Genomic DNA, 23,569 nt, shown 5'->3' with positions numbered 1-23,569 from the left:
GTTCCTGAACCGGCCGGGGTGGCTGTGTAACTTTTCTTTGCCCTGCATGACTCTCCTCCTCCCGGTTACTTCCGTCAGGAAAACACGGGGAGAGAGGAACTGACCGAAAACGCAAAAGGCCTGGAAGGTAGACGAATCTCTGCCAGGCAGGCCCGACACGAACTGGCTTACTGGCTCGCGTCCCGTGATATTTATCGAGCTCGCTGCCCACTTTATGTGCGCTCTGCCTGCAGTCATGTCTAGTTACATGGGATATTAGTCAGGACCCTTGCTCCCCCCTCTCGCAAATGTGACAGTCCAGTGCGGTCATGCCGTGTTGTCGATAACCTCGTGGATGTTCGCCGTTGGCAAGCCGTGTATTACACCAACATAGGTTGAACAGTTACTGCCTATAGCAGAAGCATGTATCTGAACGCTTATTTTCTCAGCAGCATGTTGGGAATATCATTTAGCGCTAAATTATTCATGTCCATCTCAGTGTGGGATGTCCGGATTGAAAACCATGCGTCAATGTCTTTGCGATGCACCCGGATTGGTAAATAAATCCAAGGCAATAATATTCAAGTGTTATTACTGTATATATTTTACAGTATGATATTATCAGTCTTATTACCATAATGCCTTGGACTACTGTTTGGGTAAGGGCTTCATTATATATTTGATCTGTAAAAACACCATACATATTTTTACGACTTTTGTATCGTATTTTTACATGTTTTTTGTTGCCAAGTGGGGTTTCCTGCGTGGTCTTATTTTTTTTGTACAGTGTAATGTCCTGAAACCAATTACTGAGATGCACATGATGCACCTGTATCTGTGTGTTCTGGTTTGAATGTCACCAATTTGTACACTATTCTGTGGTCAAATAATGACATTTTTAATCAGGAAAGGGCCTCTCTTTTCTCTTTAAAAGGGTGTTTTGGCCAGCAATGCTACTACTAATAACAATGTATAACATTGCTAGCAAAGGTCATAACATTGAACAGTAATTTGACGATTTTACATATAATTTTTGCATACATTTGCCATATTGATGTTAGCAGCCATTCAGTTTTAACATTGTGATATTGATGTCAGCCGCATTATCCAGCCTTAAGTGACAATAAAGCCACCTTTGTGTGACCCCTTTGCACCAGAGTTCCCTAAAATCACAGACACTCTATTCCCATCCCTCCTCTTGTTCTGCACATTTATTCATCCATTTTCCAATAATTCCTTCTTCTTATCTAGATTTAGGTTAAGTGACAGAAGGGTTGCTGACTAGGAGCCATTTGGGCTTATGAGGAGAATGGACAACTTTTTGGGTTATCTGCTGGTTTATGAGAGTGTGTGTGTGTGTGTGTGTGTGTGTGTGTGTGTGTGTGTGTGTGTGTGGATGTGTGTAGGATTCTGTAGTTGGGCAGATTTGTGCATTACTCATGCATCCTCAGGCCGCCCCGTCAAGCCGTGTTCGGAGTGCCACTGAGTGCCCATTCTACTCTGCCACATTGTATGTGAGTGCATGCATGCGTATAATTCATGTGCATCTGAATTGCAGTAGAATGCTTATTTGTTTTTGATTAAAAGGAAAGAAAGGGGTCCCGGAAGTAAGACAATATCTGGCTGAAACAAAATCAATCTTGGCCTCACTCTTTTCCAGGCTTAGACATTTCCCTTCTGCTTTGATTGAAGTAGTTTGTCACTGTGTGTCTGTACATGTGTGTGTCAGACTTGCAACTAGCTAGTATTTGTGTACACTGCAGACTCAGGTCCTCAGGTCGATTTGTTCTTTTGCCTCCGAAAGAGGCATATTTGGCAGAGGAATCCCAGAGCAAGGCTGGCAAGGATCACATGCTGCAGCACTGTGTGGCATCCCAAACACTGGAGGGCTGGAAGTTTTTATAGCTGACATGAGCGTGTGTGTGTGTGTGTGTGTGTGTGTGTGTGTGTGTGTGTGAAAGTGCGTATGTGTGGGTGTATGAGTGTGTGCATGGGGGGGATTGAGAGATGTGAATTGTGATTTCTCAGCTTTCTTGCCTCTGTCTGTCTCCTTTCTTCTTCTCCTCACCTCAGAGACAGAAACTGTGGTTCCAGCCTGGGCCTGTAACCTAGCAACCCAAATGGTGTGTGTCTTGAATAAATCACAGTGTTCCTCCTCTGTCCTCCTCAGGGGTGTGTCAGTTCACCTCACCTCCATGCTACCACATCCACGCAACCACACATACACACATGCATGTGGAAACACGTGCAGATGCTCACAGGCTGCTAACAGGCACGCACAAATAACTTTCTACAAAGTTTGAGAAGATTTTTATTTCTTTACTCCTTTGTATCACCTCTAAACCTTCAGTCCTTGCTGTTTGTTTTATTGCACAGCTCATGCTATACTGTTTGCAAATCCATTAGCAGTGCACTGTATTGCTTTCAAACATGACTAAAACAGCAGAAGTGCTTGTAGTGTCTTTCAAAGAGCGAGAGCAGCTTCCGTCATCTGGAGCGTGTCCCTCCGTTTAGTGGGAGTTGTGTATCAGAGTTACTCGTGGTTTGCCGGGTGTCTGGTGAGTGTGGCCTGCACATGCTGCAGCCTGGAGCCACATGTCTCATCCCACTCACTGTTGTGCCTCTGCCAAGCATTTCACACTGCCACGTCCATCTGCACCACACACGACTCAACATCAAAAACACATTCATAACACATCATTACTTAACACAGATACACTTATACATTATACAATCAGAAATGTGTTACATCTCTACACTGGTAGAGAGCACACTAAGGCTGAGTCCTTGCCACGGCAGACCCGAGTTCGAATCCCAAGGTCCCTTTGCCGCATGTCTTCCTCTCTGTCTCCCCCTTCCATTCTCTTCAAAATGCCATCTTTACAAAATAAAAAAGTCTCTTGCTGAATACAGCCTAGCCCTTAGGCTGTGTTTATGTACACAAAACTAATATTACAGCAAAGATTTAAACTCATAGTAATATTTGTGTGGCATCAAATGTTAATAAAAAGTTAACTTTAAAGGCATACTATGCAGGAATTGTCGCTTACTGTAAACGCAAATTTGGCCCCTCCTTCCCTGCTCAACAAAAGTCCAACCAAACCTCTCGTTTTGGAATGAACATTTCGCCTCGCTATATTTGTATTTCATCGGTATTGTCCACAATTTTTGTAGCTTTGTGCTCAAAGGGTGACGCCTAGAAAAATCCTGAACAAGGCAAAAGAAAAAGAAAAGCGAAAATATAAGTGATGACAGAGAGGGGTTACATTTGTATGACTCTATACTTTTTGTATTTATACCTTTTTAAGGTGGAAATGTTTCTGTTTCTGCATATACATTAACAGATAAAAGAGAAAATATCATCAATGCGCAATGATACTAAAAGTTGTCTGGTATTTCATAAGATATTCTAGATGGAAAAAGTTTCCAAACTAAGTTGAAATATTCCTATAAAATTAATGTGGTTTGCTTATTTTGCATAGTTGTTTACAAGGCAAAATATACCTTATTTCATCATATTATGAATAAAACTGGAAGACTCAACTATAACGCACACTGACACCCTGAAGTGTTTCCCTCTATGAGCTACTAGGTAATGAGATTCCCACTGCATTACTGTTGGTGCTAATTCAACAGAGATAAGATGAGGACTGTGAAATTAGTCATTACTGTGTGTCTGTATGTGTGTGCGGGCATGTCACATGCGGATGTGAGCGTAAGTGTGTGTTAATGATAACACTGGTATGTATTTATCTGGATAATAAGCGGCGCATTATATTATCGGCTGTTCCCCCGTAATGTGAGTCATTTATTTCTGAAAATGTGTGGATGACGGCTGCAAGGTTGCATGAGGAGAACCCAATATCCTTGTCCGAGCAGGCTTCTTCTCTAGTGAAGTCTGGGGAAACATGCAAATGAGGGGGGAGGGAGATTAGTTCCATACTGATAATCCATGGGTGACGGATGATATGAAATGAATGTGAGCTGCTCTCCTTTCATTCTTTTGTTCCCTTTTTTTAACTTTTTTTTTTTCCATCTTGGAGAATCGCCTTGGGCTGAGGTGCGAACCTCATCCAACTGGGCTCATGTAAATTGGCAGAGGCAATGCTGTTAGCAATGGATACTCGCCTAAGCGCATCTTCTCGTGAAAATAAAAAGCCAGTCGTCCTGAGTGAGGATCGCTAGGTTTGAATTCCCTCAGAGCACTGGCTGTCTCTAATAGGCCTGAAAGACTGAGAGCCTGAAAGGATGAATGGCTTTTGTTGAAGCCTCCAAGGCTGGACACAAAGAGCAAGGCAGTGGGTGCCGTGTGTGTGTGTGTGTGTGTGTGTGTGTGTGTGTCTGTGTGTGCACTTGCACATGTCAGCTCTGGAGCCCTTATGGGTTAGACAGAAGTAGCAGGAAGTGGAAGGGAGACAGAAATACTCTGCAATAGCTGCCTCTACCTCAAGGCCAGTAAAGCAGAGCATAGAGGAACACAATGCCCAAAGTGACTTCAGCACACACAAACACTAGTGCAAAAACACATATACTGTACATGCACAAATAAACTAGATTTCAGATGTCTGCTGAGGGGCACTCTAAACAATATGCAACTTTGAAAGCTCACTGACGTCACATAATACTAGGTCACCAGTGAATATGAGGAGTACTTTGCTGCAGAAACAATATGTGCTTTCTCCCACATTTATTTTAAGGATGAGCTGCAACACACGGTATACATGCTGTAGATGATTTGAAAACAGCTTTCCATCAGAGTTGTTTGGTTGCTGTCACATGGACGTGGACACATGATGTTCATGTAGTGTATGGAGAACTTTGTTCTGGTGATATTTGATGCCTTTGGCTGCCCCTGAATGCTGTAGATGTCTTCTGTTCTTCTACCTGGACCTCATTATGGATTGTTGATGGAGGAGCCAATGCAATGTATGTCAATCACAGCTCACCAGGGAAAGCTGCTCTTCTCTAAAACCCCTGGGGATGCATAGTCAGCCATTTACAAGTTGTTGTTTTTTCTCATTTTTTTGTTTGTTGCTCTCTTTCTCTCCCGTTTTCTCTGTCTCTCTGGGTCTGCTCTCTCATTCTGTGTCTTTTATTCTGCAATGTTTGCACTTGGGATACATAACAATGAGAACACACGGTGCGTGAGCAAACACAATCATCGGGAGCCCAAAGAACTGTAGAAAATGCGCCGAGGCTGCACTGCAGTAGTTTCACTGTACAATGAAGATTAACGGGGCAGCGTGGATCTAGCTGTTGATGGTTATAATGAGAACAATGAACATGATTATGACGATAGGATTGCAGGTGGTGCTGATAATTATAATGATGATGTCGATGGTTGTCCCTCCTCTCTCAGGCCTGTGGGCCCCGGTGGTGTGGTTGAGAAGATGGACAGGATGAAGATAATCAAGCGGAGGCTGTCCATGTCTCTACGCAGCGCTCGGCCCGTCGATGACTCCCTGTCAGAACTGGCAGAACAGATGGCATTGGACGAGCCATCTGCGGCCAGGGACAATGGTGAGACGTGTGAACACTCACACACAGGTAAACACAAGCACCTTATCAGGCACTATCACAAATACATACAGTATGCATGAGGCGATCTATTTCAAACTACCTAGCTTGCAGAAACTTCATAATCTTTCATGTGAATAACTTTATATTTATATTATTTATATATATATATATATATATATATATATATGTACTGCATATCCATAGACCGTATCAGTTCATAACAGAATAAACAGAAGAAAAAGCTTTTATATAAAGGAAGCAAGGCAGTGTGTGTTGTCTTTGTGGTGAAAACTAATTGTGCCACCTCTGTGACCCTCTTGGGAGTCACACAGTGATTAGTTTGACTCCAACATCTGTTATGGCTAGCGTCTTACTACACAGGAACAGGCGAGTCACGTTATTAAAGAGTAGTTTCTCATGTATTCCAATGGTTCAAGACCTCATTTGGAGCTTTTTTTAGTACATGAGGAAGAATTAACAGGTGAGGTAGAGGTGGTGAGAGTCAAAATAGTCATAAAGTCATAAATGATCATCGCATTACATGCTGGAAGTTTATGCAAAATTTTAGTGGCAGGTATTACACTGTCCTCCACTATGGTTTGCCTTTTATTAACATTGAACTACTTCCTAAAATTATATATTTGTTGATGTGAAGATATCATGAACAGTATGTGCTCACATTTCAAAATGTTTATATGTGTTTATATTTATTCCTATGCACAACTCTCATAAACACTCATGAAACTTTGCCTGAGCTTTTCCAACCCATCATTATCATCTTTACCTCATAATCAGCTTTCTTACCATCACTTCATGTTCACTTTATGTCACCAGTTAAAGGCATACTATGCAGGAATTATCGCTTACTTTTTGTTGGCCCCTCCTTCCAGGCTCAGTAAAAGCGGAATGAGCTATGCCCACTGTGTGGTTTGTTTCACTCTGTTTGCTTTTTTGTGGCTGTGTCCACTACTTTTGTAGCTTCATGCTTTGGTCCCTCCTTCCCTGCTCAGCTAAAGTGATAGCTCGTTTTGGAATGATCCCTGTGTGCTTGGCGTTTTGCCCTGTTATATGATTGGTTGATGAATTTAAATCTTTAATTAAGTGTCATGTTTCCAATAAAATAAATAAAAAGACACTTAGTTCAGTAGTAGTAGAGATAACCAAATTACTGTACAACAAGGTAGTAATGATACAGCATAAAACACCCAAGACCATATAAACAGGCCTATATCAGCAATTTTTCGACTCTGTTGTCATAGCTTCTTGCACAAAAGGTGATACCTAGAACCGTTAAAATTAAAAGAAACAAGAAAAAAAGAGTGCAGGGTCTCTGCAGATACAGACACAGCCAAACACTTAGTGGGTCATAAGTGATCATTGAGAGGGATCATCTTGCACTTGAGTACACTTTATTTTTTTTTTTAAGGCAAATCCTGCAAAGTATACCTTTTAATCATTAAGAGTGAAAAGAGCAGCATACTGAACATGCATGTGAATTCACAAAACTTCATTGTGAATTCAAATACATTTATTTGTGTCTTAGTCCCTCGAAGAAAGTGCAAAAAGCAATGTCATTCTTAGAAAGTCTGGGTGCCATCTGCTGGGCATCCCCCAGGATTGCAGGACCCTTCTATGGAAGAATCAGGGACCTCACCTGACACAAATGCTGTGTGTGTATGTGTGATTGGCCATTTTGTGTGTTCACATCATAAACTGGCTTCATTCAGAAACCAGGTCAGACAGAGTCAGAGACAGAGCAAGGAAGGTTGCTTCTATTTCAGCAGATGCTTTGTCTCAGAGAAAAAGAGAAATGACAGACAGACAGGAAACAAGAAACTCACTGTTCAAATATAGCTTTGCTTTGTTTTTGGCTAAAGATGTATGTTGCCTGCTTTGCAGTTTGGATACAAGAAGGAATTATGTTTGTTCTTTGTTGCTAGTTGTTGTTATTCCAGCTCCCGGGCTGCAACAACCACACCGCTATCTGATTAATTTCACTCTCTGCCATATCTGTCTGCCTCCTCCTATTTTTACATCACTCTCTTTAGTCTTAGCTCGAGATATGTCAGTTCATTTCCAGAGAGCACAAGGAGCAAGAAAGAGAAAGTAGAATGAAGGAAGTGATGTAGAGGATGAGGAGAGGGACATTAAACTTTAACCACTGCACTACATCTTCTCTTGCCCTTTTCCCTTGCTGCATCACCCTCCGACCCTCCCATCTCTATATATCTCAGCCAGACAGTGCAAAAATGCAGTAAGAAAATGCTGCTCATATTTTTCTGCTAATTAGATTTTGCTCTGCTCAGGTCTGTTCTTCCACTGTGTTATCGGATCCGAGACTGTGAGGGAATCATGTGAGGATTTTGGAGGAGCATTAAACCCTAATGCTGTAGGGATCACAGTGGAATTTACAGTACAACGTGGTGAAATTGGGGATTATTTGAAAGATTGGCGATATGAACACATTCTGTACAAAACTTTTATTAATACTAATCAGTGTAAAGGAAAGGTGATGATACATACCTGCTGACATGGTGTTCCACACATGGTTCAGGGCTAGTTAGTTTAATTTATTTTACTCTGTCACATTTTTATTCATAATCTCGAATTTGACCTACAACAGTTAGCCCTTATCAAAAATAGAAAGTGTTCCTACTGAACATTAATGCCGTTGATACTCACAGTAATAGAGATGGGAACTGATGAGATTTTATTACCAGTGGCATTATTGATTCTGTTTATTGGTTTAATGCTCATACACTGATTCCCTTAATGATTACTAATCACTTTTCTATGAGGAAAAAAGTAGGCCTACAGTGTGAAACAGACTAGATGAACAATCTTGTCAGGCAAGGAAGCCATGCTGTGGACTATTTCTTCCTCTCCACCATGACTTTTTGTTGTTGCAAGTTTCTAGCAGCATACACAAGAGTTTCATGTCACTGACTTGCGATGTACACTATCAGAAAAAGACACCGGCATTGATAAGAGGAATTGATAAGCTCGGAGGCATAAGATTCCAGTTGATCAGACCGTCTGGAATCTGTTTTCACCTGGAACAGTTCTCAATTTCCATCCCTGCCGATAGACGAAATTTTCCCACTTCAGCAATGTAAACACAGCTTCTTAGTTAACTTAACCACATTCTTGAAATAGGTCACTGTTGCAATATTTGTGCATTCCCAAGACAAAGACACAACATACATAGAATGTTCCCAAAAAAAACCAAAACTATCAAAATGCCATATTTGGAACAATGGCTAATTCAGAATATCCAAACAGAATATGCTGTTTTCATCACCCCTATCAAATACCAGATATAGTGTAGTATGCAAGTAATAGTGGAGTATTTTTATGCATGTTAGGGTGGTTTCAGATTGGTAACTCTCTTCCCTCTGCGGCCTGGTTCTGACAATGACTCTGCTAGTTGTTCATGTCCATTTTATGTTTTTTTATTCAATTTGTTTCAAAGTGCGTCTTTATCAGTCTATGACTCAACATATTTCCCCTTTTGCATGCCTCATGCCTGATACACTTTCCATGGCTATTTATGTTACAGCCAAAACTATCTCCTCTTCTAACATGAAGACAGCAGCTGTAGGAGTTCCCACCATTTTGTCCATCACTACTACATTTTGTACTGTTCCTACATGTTCTGCTCCCTTTCTGTCTCTGTGTGACCTTGTGTCGTCTTTTTTCCTCTTTCTCTTTCCCGCCCGTTCCTTCCTACAATTACTGTCATCTGCCTGTCTCTCTTCTGCTGCTTCTGTCGCGTCTTCTTCGATGTTCCTCAACTCTTCATCTCTCTATTTCTCTTATTCTTGTCTTGCTTTTTCTGGTTTGTGTCAACCTGCTGCTCTTCTGAGCTTTGTCCTCACTTTCTCGCTTCTCTCTCGCACTCTCTTCTTGTCTCTCTTCATTTTCTCCCTTTCCCTGGCTGTCCGCCTGCATCGCGTGCCTCAGAGCCTATGGTGGTGTGTTCCGTGCACCCTCCCGCCTCACACAGCGCTCCCTCCTTCCTGCGTCAATATGCCGGTCATCTGGGCCGCACCGCCCTGCGCAGAGAGCCAGGCGGGGGGCTGGAAAGAGACAGAGCCTACCTGAGCCTGCACAGGACTGGATCGCTGGGTACACACACACACACACACACACACACACACACAGATTCATGCATAGACACACAAAGAGAACCATAGCTGCATATACAAGTGAGCTAGTTTTATTTCAAATATTTGTATATTCAGTTTTTAAATGTATTAATTGTAAGTCAGAAATACATTTTATGCCAGAAAAACTTTAATTCTATGTTACTTTATACTTCTACTCCACTACATTTAAGAGGTAGGTTTTGTTAAATGCTAATGTTGTACATTTATTTGACAGTTATAGTAAGTTAAAAGATTAAGGTTTTAACACTGACAGGAGCCATTGTGCTGCCTTATGAGTACTTCTGATGTATTGACTCAATTTTCCTTGTACTTATGCACTTTTGCTTAAACAGTAACGCTGGTATTCTTCAACCTGGATGCTATTTTTCCACATTTTTTGTCTCTAAGTGACTAATGGGGACAACAATATGTTAAATTAATTCAATATTGAACAAGAGCGCTGCAGCCGTCAGTTGCAAAACAGGATCCGGTGGCAACTGGATGTAACATTACATAAACTTAAACCGTTTTTCTTTTTTTGCCACTGACAGGCTCAGATTGTTATCACATGTGTCTAACAACATTGTGGAAAGATAATGGGGGACTGGTGATGTATTTGTGGGTGCTACAAGCCTATACCTATACAGAGGAAGAATTCCTATGTTGCAAAGAGTGCGGCCTGATTTTGCTGGTATTCAGATTTCATAATGAGCCTGTCAGTGGTAAAAACAGCACTTTTTTTGGACATAACTTTCCAATTAAAAAAAAAAATGTCCCCATTAGTCACTTACATACAGAAACATGGGATGATGGGATTGAAATACCAAAATTGCTCTTCAATTCACTTTTTTAATGCAAGGCTTTTACTTGTAGTGGAGTATTTTTACATTGAGCTATTTCTACTTTTACTTGACTTCCTCCACCACTGAAACAAACACTCTCTCACATTACACTTACCCAACCCACCTTACTATTTCCTGTATTTTTTCCTTTGCCATTTTCTTTCTTGTAACATTTCCTGCAGATTTTTACTTCTCATGTGTGTCAGTAGTTTACTAAAAAAACTCTTCTCTATGGTTTTGTCCTTGCATGCACTAGGAATATTTAGCTGTGCCTCAGTAGAATTGTACATTTTTGAGTGTTTCATCAGAGCAACATAAAGCCTGAGCAATGCTGCCATCTGTGGTTATATATCTCACACACACTGATGTCAACATCAGTGTTGCTTACCATAAAGGGTGTGTGTGTGTGTGTGTGTGTGTGGTTGGTTTTTGTGTGTGTGCATGCATGTGGGTTTTTAGCGTAAAACGGTATTTACTGATACATCCTCCCTGCATTTACTATGAATGTGGAGGACTAAAACTCTAATGACCTTAATCCAATGTACACAAACACACACACATGCACAGGCTCACACAATCACTTTTTCCTTCTGTCTAGATGCATCATGTAATGGAATGTGTTGTCTGTAGCTATATGGATCCCAGTAATCTCATTTCCCGCTGTGGCAGAATGGCTTATATCAGGAGCAGTGGGATGGAGTGAGCAAGGGAAAGTCAAGGATGGAGAGAAACTGAATGGGCTGAACACTTGGATGTTGGAGATGTGTTTAGAATGAAATGGAGCTTGGAAAATGGCGAGAGATTGATTACTGGAGACTGAGATAGAGAGGGAGAAAAGTATAGATGAAAGGAGGGAGGGAGCGACGTGGTAGGAGCGTGTTAGTTCCACAATGGCTCCTCCAGGAGTCGTATTAGCTTTGTGCTGCCTATCCCCTGAGTCCTCGGCTGAGTGAACTGCTGATAGACCACAACGAGACTCTTTGCATTGAACTCTGGCTGACAAGAGTCTTGAATTCAGAGGGTTACAGTTCATTGCAAACTGGGAATACCAAAAGAATGGAAAGGTGAAACGCAGATGATACCTGTAAAGAAGCAGGTACAGCAGCATAGAACTCGGTATAGTTTGAACTTTTTGCAATACTTTTGCTTACGTGGCACTAGGGATGGGCGTTTGGAAGAAACCTGCCAACTTGAAAATCTATAACGTTAACAATCAATTAATTGATTAATCGCTGCATGCATACATGGGCAAAATGAAAAAATATATATACAGTACTGTGTCTTAGTACAAAAGTCTTAAGCCTGTTTCGATAACGAACACTTTTATTTAGGAAGGATGAAAAGAGACTTCCTGTATATCGTAAAAGCAAATCAAGTGAGATTATACTGTAAAGATAACATCAAGGAGTTCAATGTTTTATGTTTTAGCCCCCGAAGAGGCATGAAGTTATTTTTCACAGTAATCTTGCATATTTAAGTATATTTTATGCTTAAATAAGTCTAGGATCAAATTAAACTCAATAATTCATGCTAGCAAGTTTGATACAGTAAGCTAGTTTTGCTCAAATTAATACTCTTGGATTTCTGTGTGTTTTATAATTGTTATTGCAATTTCAGTTTGGAAACTGTAGCTTTATCCAACTTCATTCTCAGCTCATTATTACCAAAACAATACATTTTGATACCATATTTTGACAAGTAAAAACATGTTTTTCCAAATGTTTCATGTGTTAGATTTATTCAGTATACGAATCAAACCATATCACTTGAATGCCCCGTGAAACAGTGTAGCTAGAATGTAAAAAAGGTTTCGATTCAGGATACTGAATTTTGTTGCATTTGTGCAACAAAATTTTGTGAGCATTTGTTGCATTTTACTGGTATACAGCAGTAAAATGCAACAAATGCTAATCTTTGGAGTTAATGTGGTGTGATAAAGGAAAAGTTTGAAAATGATTCTCTTTTTGTGCTAAGTCAACTTTCTCCCGGCTGTGATTTCATATTTAACAAACAAATACAGTACAAGAGTAGCGTTCATCTTCTCATCTTATCTTGCACTCTGCAACTTGTTTTAACAAATGCTAATGTTAACACATGAGAATCTATCTGATTTATGACAAGGACAAAATCTATCACGTCAGTATTTTTTTGAATAAATTACAAATCACTGAGAGCACTTTGAGAGGAAAACTTGAATCATAAATACAGTGACTTTATAATGACTTTAAATAACCGGAACCCATCAGGGTTAAAGTTATTTCCCAGTCAAATGGTTGTTTAAATGAAAAACGTAAGTCCGACCGGTAATAAACATTTTGTACTTTATGTCTCATTTTGGTATTATTTAACAACCAACCTTTTGTCTGTCTGCCAAATATGAATAACTGTTCAGTCTTTCAGGATGTGATATATTCTCTTATAAGTTATAATTTGTATGAAAGGCTGCTTGTTATTCTTTAAATGTATTTCGTTCATTGTTCAACAGGAAATAGATCATTAATATAGTACATATTGGCACAGATATTAAAAAAATAATTATCGGCTCTTATCCTAAGGAAAATATATAGATTAACTCATTAATACCAGCCTGATTTATTTCCAGGAATTGCAATTTAATTTCCCTATGGCCAAATAGGTTCTCCAAAGCAAGGCAGGACACTATTTCCTGTGACTTCATTGCAGGCGTTGGACCGAACCATACTTTTCCACCTCACCACATTCTCATCCCCACTCTCCTAGCCTGAAGCAAGCATATATATGAATCAAGGGTGCAGCCTTGAGGCCCGGTGCAAAATGATCAGGGTAGATACTCAATATACAGAGCTTTGGCTCAAGAGGAATCTCTATAGTAGCTATACAGGTGCATCTCAATAAATTAGATTATCATAGAAAAGTTTATTCATGTCAATAATTCACTTCAAGAAGTGGAAATAACACATTATATAGATCCATTACACACAGAATGAATGAATTTATTTAATTTCTTCCAATTATAATGATTATGGCATACATTTAATGAAGACCTAAAATTCAGTGTCTCAAAAATTTTTAATATTACAAAAGACCAATTTTAGTATGTTTAATATGGAAATGTTGGCCTCTGAAAAGTTTGTCCATCTATATGCAGTCAATACTTGGTTGGGGCTATTTGACTTGAACTACTGGAAATAAACTTTTCCATGATATTCTGTTGTATTGAGATGCACCTGCACATGAGACGAAGTTGACAATGTCTTTCCAGAACTGTTATATAACTGAATATGTTGGCATTCCCTCATACAGTACAGTGCAGGAGAGTACCGACATCATTCCATTTGAGCTTATCGAGTACTGTTTTATGGTGTTGAAGGGGTGAGGGAATATGGAGAAATACCACTTATTTATATGAATATGTGAACATACTAGTCTTAAGCCCATTGACTGTTGGTCTGGCAGAGTGACTTCATTCTGTGAAATCCACAGCTGTCTCTGAGTTCATAAAAGCCCTAAAATGGATATAGCTCGACTCAGAACCTAGAATAGATGCTATTCTATTATTAAAATCATGATAAGGTGTGTGTGTGTGTGTGTGTGTGTGTGTGTGTGTGTGTGTGTGTGTGTGTGTGTGTGTGTGTGTGTGTGTGTGTGTGTGTGTGTGTGTGTGTGTGTGTGTGTGTGTGTGTGTTTGTGTGTTTGTGTGTGTGTGTGTGTGTGTGTTTCCCACTGGTTGGTCTCGCTGACTCACTGTGTGCCACTCAGCAGTCAGAGCACGTTGCTCCCTTTAATAGAGCGACATGATGATGCAATCTCCCTTTCCTGCTGCACTAAAGAGCTTGCCCACCCTTCTCTCTCTCGTTCTCTCTCTCTCCCTTTCTGTGTCTTTCTATAACTTGCTCTACCCATCCATAGGAGTATTCAATTAAATTCACTTTCATCTGTGTAAGTGGGCCTGACTGCGTGGTTATATATGTATGTTAGAGGCGTTTGGCTGGTTGCCAGAGCTGGAGAGCTTTTATACAGGTTTGTGATTCATCTGTTGCTAACTGGGGCCAACACCCACTCCCACCACACTGTACTTACACTGAGGAAAAACGAGCACTGCACTAGTTTTTTCGCTTTTTACTGCTACCTCATCCCTTTCTCTCTGTTGAGATCTGTAGTTACACTGTTGAGGATTTGTCGGCCCTCTCGTCTGCTTTACAGAGAAAAAAAGACTCAGCTGAGCGCTTCGTTTTCTCCTCAAAACCCGTCACAGGCTGCTATTTCTGATACTGTCACAGATGTCTCCTCTCGTTTTTTCGCCCCCCTCTGTCGCTTTCTCTCTACATACATCAAAATACTATATTTAACCTCCAGATAAAAGCAGAATGGGGCTAAGATAAAAGATAGAAAGCTTTTCAGACCACCCTTATCTCCCCCAGTGGATTGTACACCCTGAGAGACCTGGTCTGTGCCAGGGATTTAATGTAATGCATTAACACCGCATTAATCGCTGTAGCCCTCTCCCTCACTCCCTACACTCTCGGCCATTTGCTCACACTAACCCTCTTCTCTCACTCCCAGATTGGATTTAATAAGAACAATAGAGTGGGCTGCTTTTATGTAGCTGGTCGTGTAAGCTTTTTGTGTGTGTTAGGGCTTGCTGTTACATTAGCTCATGCTTGAGGCAAAGGGAAGATGTTGCTAAAGATGCCTGTGATTTTCAGCCATATAGGAAAGGAAGGGGGAGTGGGTAAGGCGTTTGGGACCAGCACATACGGAGCCGGTAGCTGACAGTAGGCTCTCCGGTCCCAGTAATTGAATAATAAGATTCCTTAGATGCAGATAAAAGGTTTAGAGGTAATTACTGCAGTCTAAATTCTCCCTCCCTCCAGCTTTGTGTGTGTGTGTGTGTGTGTGTGTGTGTGTGTGTGTTCCTCAGGGATGCTATATGCACTTTGATTTTTATTATTTTACATCTGGAGGCCGACCGTGGTATTTATGGTAAAAAATCCAATGTGGCGTAAACAATATATTTTAATTGGAAGCTCTAACGTAGCTGGGCAAATCTGACAATAAAGATGTTTCAGACAGTGATTGAGACCTTGGAGGGAGTGAAACGATGTGTGGAGGTGGCTGCAGAGCCAGAGAGAGATCTTTGATGTATACAGTTGCGCTTGTGAATGCAAAGAGACAGGGAGACAGTGATGGGTGGAGGGCTGAGTGGCAAGCTTTTGTCCTTGACTTTTTAAGCTCAGGGATGCAGCACTCTACATCAATATATGTCTGTCAATGCACTGTAAATGGCCATTACTCTTTACGTGGATCTAATTTACAGTATAGAGTGTAGCAGCCCAAAGAAAAGCATCACAAGTATGCCTCAGAGAAGTAAAAAAAACTGCACACTTTCAGTCCTCCCAAATATTTATTTTGATACACCGCCCACACGTAGCTAAATTAAAAATGTTTTTTAAGATGTGTGAAGTGCACAGTACAGCAATTATCCCTGATATTTACCCAACTAAGCCAATTATACCATTGCGTTTTAGCGGTTTCATGTATGGTTATGTGTTTGTGTAAGTAGTCTTATAATTAAATGCACCACTATTGACATGTAGGGTGTGAGAGCTTTGCTGCATGAGTGTGTTTTGTCAGTTAAGGCCGACAAGACAACCTGATTATTGACATGAAGGGAGAGGCGAGGTTTTATCTCACAGCTGTCACACACATTTGAGGAGCAGTTTTAATCCTTGAGAATATTATGAGGAAAGATGGCATTTGATACTTTATCTTGCTGACATTTAGGATACAGTTGCCATTCAGGACATTCCTTTTTTTCTTTCTTTTTTAAACTCAACACTGCTTTTTATGTTAGTTTCAAATACAGCGAGGAAATCAAACAAAGCTAGTTCCTAAACAAGAGTACATCCGGGGAGGCCAAGTTTGAAAGTTGTGGTTACAAGCAATAAGCAATAATTCCTGCAATGTAGGCCTTTAAAAGACACATGAATTATGTACTTGGATGTCCTGGACCTGAATATAATAAATCATTTAAAATAAAAGTTCTGCATTCAAATGTGAAAATGATACTAAAAAAAGTAAAGGATTGTTAGCAACAATGTACATATCAGTATTTATCAGTATAAATAAAAATAAGTACTTATTATGCAGAATATCGCTTGCCACTAATATTATTATATTATTATACAATTGGATCATTAGCTAATAAATGATGTATTAACTTAAATTTATTAAAAGTTTTAATTGGTCCAGATGGAGCTAATCTTATTAGTATATTTTTTGTATTCTGTATGGGTGGTTTAATTTCTAACAATGCATCATATTTTAAACATTATAGAATTTAAATATTGAAGTAAAAAGTACAGAAATGCACTTAATTTCAACCAAAGATTATAACCTAAATAACCTTTATTTGCCTTTAACTGTAAACAAAACACAAAATGAAGATAACTTTTAATAATCCTGCCTTTCTGTCTGTCCAATCAACACATTGCTTTACGTTTAAGATGAACCTTCAGTGTCATGTTGCTACGAGAAATAGATCAAATTATGAAAGTAATAGGCCCGTGATGCTTATGCACTCTGCACATTCAATTTGGAAGGGATGTTTGGGATCTGCACAGAGAAAACACAGGTGTATTCAAGTGGAACAAAATGTTGTTCAGGAATAACACTTTTACATCCTAGTATCTTTGTTTGATATTTCGATTAGCGATGTGTGTTTGTTCATATTGTGTTTGCTATGCAGGTGTGTCACATAGAGCTGTGTCTTTATCGTTTATAGGGATGCACAGTTACCGTGTGTGCAGTGGCATGTTTAAGCCAGAGCACGTGTGTATGTGCGCACAGGCTGAGAATGATAAATGGCCTGTGCTTCAGGTCCATGGGGAAGGACGGAAGGAGAAAGAGAAACAGGAAGGTGGAGAGAATGTATGAGAGGGGGAAGATGGAAGCTAGGATGCCAAACGCGTCACTCAAAAGCCTTGGGGTTTCAATTTCGGCACGAGAGAGTGATAAGGACGAGGAGACAGAGGGTGGAGAGGAAGGACGCAGCAAGACAGCGAGAAAAAGAGATGGAGCGATAGAAACAGACTGCGAGAAAGAGGCTGATCAGGCAGAAAATGTTGTCATCGGCTCTTGGATAGAAAGAGAGGACTGTACTGTATATTCATCACCATCTCTGGACCCAGACAGAGATGGAAAGAGCGAGGGAGGGAGAGATAGAGACAGGAGGAGGGTGAGAGAGAAAAACAGAGAGAGAGAGAGAGATCGGTATCACATGAGAGGGAGGGGAGTAATAGCAAGGTGAAGGGAGGGAGCAGGAGGACTAACAGCACTGAAAGCACTGATAGGGGCGCCAGAGGCAAGAAGGGAGCAATCGAGAGAGGGAGGAGTGGAAAGGAGGAGAGCAGCACAACAGCCTGAATAGAGTGGTTTGGTGAATAACAGTGGAACAACAGGGAGGAGATCTGGCAGAAGGAGAAAAATACAAGACACTGGACTGGAAATGAAAAAGTAACAAGAGAGAGTGCCAGGAGCCAAAGAGGTCAGATAGTTAAACACCAGACAGATGAAAGTGTTTTTCTCTCTTGCAGGAGCTTTAAGTTTAGTGTGTGTGTGTGTGTGTGTGTGTGTGTGTGTGCACTGCAACGTAATTGTATAGATGGAGGCAGAACACCTGTTATTCCAAGATGATGGGGTGTAACAGTTTCCAGCTTGCGCGTGTCGGACTGTCTCTGCAGCATTTTGCCTACATGCACGGTGTTTGACCTTCCTTAGTCAGCAAGCAGAGTGTGACTGCGGAGAGAAAAAGAGCGAGAAAGGAGGAGAGGTGGAGAGAGGGAGTGTCTACAGAAAAATAGAAAGAGAGGGAGTGAGAGTGTGTTAAAGTGGAGTAGTAGCCGAGGGAGTTGTTGCATTGTGATTAGTGTGCCTGTGCAGTCTGCACTGTCCTCCCGCTGTAAGACCTGTTCTCTACTGCATGGGACTCTCCTGGAGCTACAGACTCACAGGGCTGAAGACTGGATTCTGCCCTTAAACATCGATTACTCCTGAAGCACGGGTCCCACCCAGACTGGACTAAAGTGATCTCCACTCTACGACAAGGCCCGGATTCTTTTTTTAAAAACTCTTTGTGAAATGCATTTTTAAATATTTAATCACACTTCCAGCAGTAGTGAATCCTCTGGAACAATGGATATATCAGGCAACCCCCAAGGGTGCTCTGCACGTGCTCCCAGCGGGGGAGACCCGAGGATTGGGGAGGCTAGAACGGGTGAGGGGATAAGAATGGGGGAGAGAGACACCCCGCTCAGGCTGTCACCTTTCCGTATGCTTCGCATGCTGGACTCATGTCGTCCTCCAGGAAACCGTATCGGTGAGTCTCATCACTGTTGTCTCCACCATCAAGTTCATCTACATATTTATCCTCCCTTTCATCAGATCTGATTTAAATTCAAAGACTTACTACGACTATTGCTTAAAGATAATACTTAGATAAATACTTATAACTATATCTATTGTCTATTGATTGTGGAAGAGATTCAGTGGTACATTTAACTTCATTCTTTTGCCATATAAAGGCCTATAGAATAGTTGTATGCTCAGTATATTAACACATGTGATAAGTCTCTATGCTGATCACTCTGTGAGACATGAAATTAAGATCAAACGTTTGTCCCCAGGTTTCATTACACACAAAGACATGAATTTATGTAAAGTAGCTTTCTCTCAGAATCTGCTGATACTACAACTTTCAAAATCATTTAAATAATAATTTATTAATTTCAAACATTTTCTTTATGTGGCTGGTTTAAAGATTTAAAGTGGGTTGGCCCAGGGCAGTGTGTGTTGGTTTCTGTAGGGACCTCATGAAGAGTCCTTCAAGTTTATCTTTTGAATTTTTTATCCACTTGCTTGTCAGCACAATGGCTGCAGTATCTGGATTCATGCATGCCAGATTCACACAGTAAGCTGTCCTGTATTTAAAAACTGTTTTCACAACCTCCTATCTTAAGAAGTAAAATGATTTAGTGCAAAGCATAGTTATAATAGTGGATAATGCATGGGATGGAGACAGTTCTAGCAGTGTGCCCTTGAAACACCCACTGAACTCGATGACTTATGAAAAAACATTCCCAAGATTTCTATTCCTCTTTGAAGGACACTTGAAGCGAATCTTGCATTTACTTCACTTCTTCTAACATCCTTTTTCCCCTGGCTTTTCAATCATTTTCTGAGGCACTGCCAACATGTGCCGGAGATGGACTTCCAGCTAAGTGGAGTACATGCAGAGTTGGGTGAGGCAAGAATAGTCCTAAAAGCAGCCAGCTCACTCTTCCAGACGTGCTAGCAGGGAGTCAGCAACCCTAACTAGGCCAGCCTGGCTCCACACAGGGAGGCAGTGGTAGCTCATGACATTTACTGTCTGCTGTTAGTCTGCTTTGGAAATGGAGCAGAAAGAACCTGCAGGACACTGGAAAAGGAACATCCCGTGTGATTAAGAAGTAGGCATGAGTGTACTTGTGTGCGTTCTTTTGGGGAGAGAAAGTGAAAGCTGGAATATGAGAAACAAATCTATGTACTGTATGTGTTAACACACATTATATTGTTTCAAGGGCCCCGGTGGTGGAATTTTCCTCACCTTGTCTGATCAACCCGCATCTCCTTGACTGTTTACGCAAACAGACAAGATCAGGACCTCTCCGAAAGTGAGACAGACCCGTGACATAATAGCAGTAGTGGATACTCACTCGTCGTGAACGTGTGGTCATGTGTGCGCGTCTGTCAGTATGTAGATATCCTGGATCAATTTCCCCTCACTCTGGTGTCAGTTACATTGAGTTTAATGTTTCACCATCAGGGCTGATTCCTGATATGACTACTGACTGCTCAGTTTTCTTACCGAGCTGCTCTGTATGCATGCTCTGTGTTCTTGTGTCTGGCTTTCGAGGCCACAGGCAGTACATCAGGCTTGCGTTTTGCTAATGAGCATATGCTGCCTTTGTCAACAGATAGCTAGACCGATGGACAGATGTAGGCTGATATTAGCAGCTGGGGTTCGCACAGGTAGTTTGACTGTTTGAAAGCTTAAGAGGCAGGGGGCATGTGATTGGCTGAAAGGTGAGAGGACTGTGTCTTCACTACTGTCAAGAAAAGTGACATGAAATTATAAGAATTTATTTATTCCTGTGATTATTTATTTTATAGTTACTTATTTATATATTTAAATTATAATATGTACATTATCCCAAACCCAACAACAATGTTCAAACCAACAGAAATCTCTCAGTTTAATCAAGGACATGATTCATGTCCTTCGTTGTTTTTTTAAACTATATTTTAACCAGATGAAGGATTTAAGTTATCAGACGAATGGATCTTGAGTTATTAGAGAAACAAGCTGAGCCTGCCGAACAGCATTGTAGAAACACGGGTTTCTAATTCTCTTTATTCAGTTTATTCACCTCTGTTACAGTCATTAACCAGCTGCAATCACAGTGGAAAGACACTGAGATGACAGATGGGAAAGACCAGGCAACACTGACATATCAGAGCAAATTGGGTTATTTCTGAATTGGACAGAGGGTAAATAGAGGGTAAATCCAGGTACATTAAGACACACAGTATGAGAAAAACAATGTGTCTTTTAATATCAAACATGTGAACATGTTTTGTTGTAGAAACTCAAAGTCAAAGTATGAACCTGTCCCCTTTAATATTGAACACTTTGTGGCTCCATAACTGCATAGTATATCTTGTTTTCTACATTGCAGAACTATGAGGAATCCATCTTGCAGGTTAATAAAAAGAGCGCTGTATTGAAAAGCTACTGAGCTTCATTTTGTTGATACACAGCTTATTGAGCCAATATTCCATCTTTTCCATTCTTTAACCCTGAGGCTGAATCTGTCAATCCGCTTGCCTTTTTCAAATCCTAACCTTGACTACATGAAGGAGATCTACACAAATGACCCAGAATCAGCCTCAGGTGGGTTGCCCTGCTGCTCAGTTGACAGAAAGTGCACAATAATAAATTGCTTTACCTATCTGGCTCTCAATTGCTCTATCTCGCATCTGACGTTTCAACCTCACTCAAGAGACTCATCTTCTTTGCACTGAAATCATCCTCCACCCGATCCCCTAATCTTCCCCCTATCAGTCACTCTCCTGCCTTTGGTGGCTGTTTAAAATGTAAACAGTAGATGATGGTATGGTAAGCGTTAGGATTGAACTTTACCATCTGACAGTTCCTTTCATGAAGCAGTTTCTTCTGCCAAACACAAGACAAACACAGATGCACACACATACTGTATGTGCTGTACGTGACCCAGACTCGAGAGCTATCAAGCACCATACACTGAAACCCAAAGAGGGACCCTTCCCCCCACATTTACTCACACACACCATTGATGGAAGTAGTCCTGTCTGCTGCACCGTGACTCATTAATCAGATGGAGTCTGGGGGGGAAGGAGGTGTGGGGGCTGGCAGGCAGAGATGGGAAAAGCTCTCATTGCATGCAGGGTGATATCGATCTCTGAGACCTCCTCATCCGACCAATGCCATTTAATACACACTCGGCTGACACCCCTGCATACCTGGTGGTACAATCCATCATCTCAGGACCGGGACTCTACTATGGCTTTCTCATACCGGTGAATGCAATCTAAGAAAGACAAAAGGTTGTGTCCTCTGATGGGTAGACAGGAGGAGAGGAGAGCGAACGAGGCGTAGTGCCATAAAACAAAACAAAAAAAAAGCAAACCTGAGTTGAATAAAACTTCAGTTCCTGACAAAAACAGTCTGTTTATGCCTCTGTGTTTTGTAGGTATCGTACATGAGAATGTAAAGATGGGTTCAGATGGGGAGAGCGACCAGGCATCTGGGACGTCTTCAGATGAGGTCCAGAGTCCAGTCAGGGTCCGCATGAGGAACAACCACCATCGGCGCATCTCCAATGAGGTATGGGAAGCAGAGACACATCTCACACATTAAACCTTGGCTCTGTCTCCAAACATTCACTCCCTAACTATTCAGTATTCACTTCGCACAATATATGAAATTGTATGCAAATTATGCAGTGTGTTAGATTGTAGAGCTGATTTAAACGTACTGCAGATTAGCAGCATTAATAAATACAGTCATGGAAAAAATGATTAGACCACACTTTTTATGAAGTTTCTTGTTCATTTTATGTAAGAGCTGATATCTAGCCATTTTCCATGGTTCTCTTGATAATGATTTTGGTTACTATCAAGGAAACCATGTTAAATGTCTAGATATCAGCTCTTAAATTAAACTCTTATGAGCTATTTTTGTTGTTTTCATTATATTTGGTCTAAACAAATGTACCTTTAGTTGTACTAGGCATTAAAATGAACAAGAAATTGAAGAAAACAAGGGTGGTGTAATCATTTTTTCCATGACTGTATGTTGGGCGACAACAATAAATGATAGTTTGTCCACCAGAGAGTGCTGACAAGTTGATTTTTACAATGTGAGATGTCCTGTTTAGTATGTATCTTGTCCACAATAAACAAAAAATCTAAAGGATCTGATACTATACTATGGCACATCTGCTAGAATCACGAGAGAGAGAGCAAGAGAGAGAGAGAGCGAGAGAGAGAGAGAGAGAGAGAGAGAGAGAGAGAGACTTTAACAAAATTTTTCACCGGAAATTCAGTGACGGTCAATGTTGATATTGCTGATATAGGCTGCCACAAATACATCAGTGTATGGGAAATACTCAAATATTGATATCAGTATCGACCTCTATCAGCCAGTATCAGTTGGGCTATATCAGATATCATTCTGACTCTCAGCTCATTCCTTTTTTATCTGGCAGCCGTTTACATTTTTCTACAAGAAGGAATAACAGATGCAAGCAGAGAAAAAAGAAAAGAGAGGAATAAAAATAGATAATTAAAAATATGATATAATTATAAATTAAAATAAAATAAAGGGGGGGGGGGGGGGGCATGGATCAACCTGCTCTAATAGGGTACATTACAATACATTTTTATAAGTGCATCACATAAGCCAACACATATACTTAATGAGGTCATTCTCGATGGGTAAGAAAAAATGGTTTCCACATCTTG

At 40.7% G+C, this 23,569-nt stretch overlaps 1 protein-coding gene across 8 annotated transcripts in view; it reads left to right on the top strand.

Annotated features, from left to right (window-relative positions):
- The window catches only part of LOC131971787 (cyclin-dependent kinase 17-like), a 47,035-nt gene that overhangs the window by 3,561 nt on the left and 19,905 nt on the right, over positions 1-23,569 (top strand). For 2 of the 8 annotated variants that reach the window (XM_059333392.1, XM_059333390.1), the window contains exons 3-5: positions 5,339-5,499; positions 9,463-9,627; positions 22,297-22,430. In XM_059333392.1, coding sequence (XP_059189375.1) covers positions 5,339-5,499; positions 9,463-9,627; positions 22,297-22,430 — 460 coding nt within the window. Of the gene's footprint in view, positions 1-5,338; positions 5,527-9,462; positions 9,628-18,100; positions 18,846-22,296; positions 22,431-23,569 lie in introns of those variants that run through there. The other 6 variants (XM_059333391.1, XM_059333389.1, XM_059333395.1 and 3 more) reach the window with 4 other exon arrangements.

This window comes from Centropristis striata, chromosome 5 (genome assembly GCF_030273125.1).
Source record: "Centropristis striata isolate RG_2023a ecotype Rhode Island chromosome 5, C.striata_1.0, whole genome shotgun sequence".
Taxonomy (NCBI): domain Eukaryota; kingdom Metazoa; phylum Chordata; class Actinopteri; order Perciformes; family Serranidae; genus Centropristis; species Centropristis striata.
The sequence above is the reverse complement of the archived record's forward strand: the minus strand, read 5'-3'. Positions and strand labels throughout refer to the sequence as shown.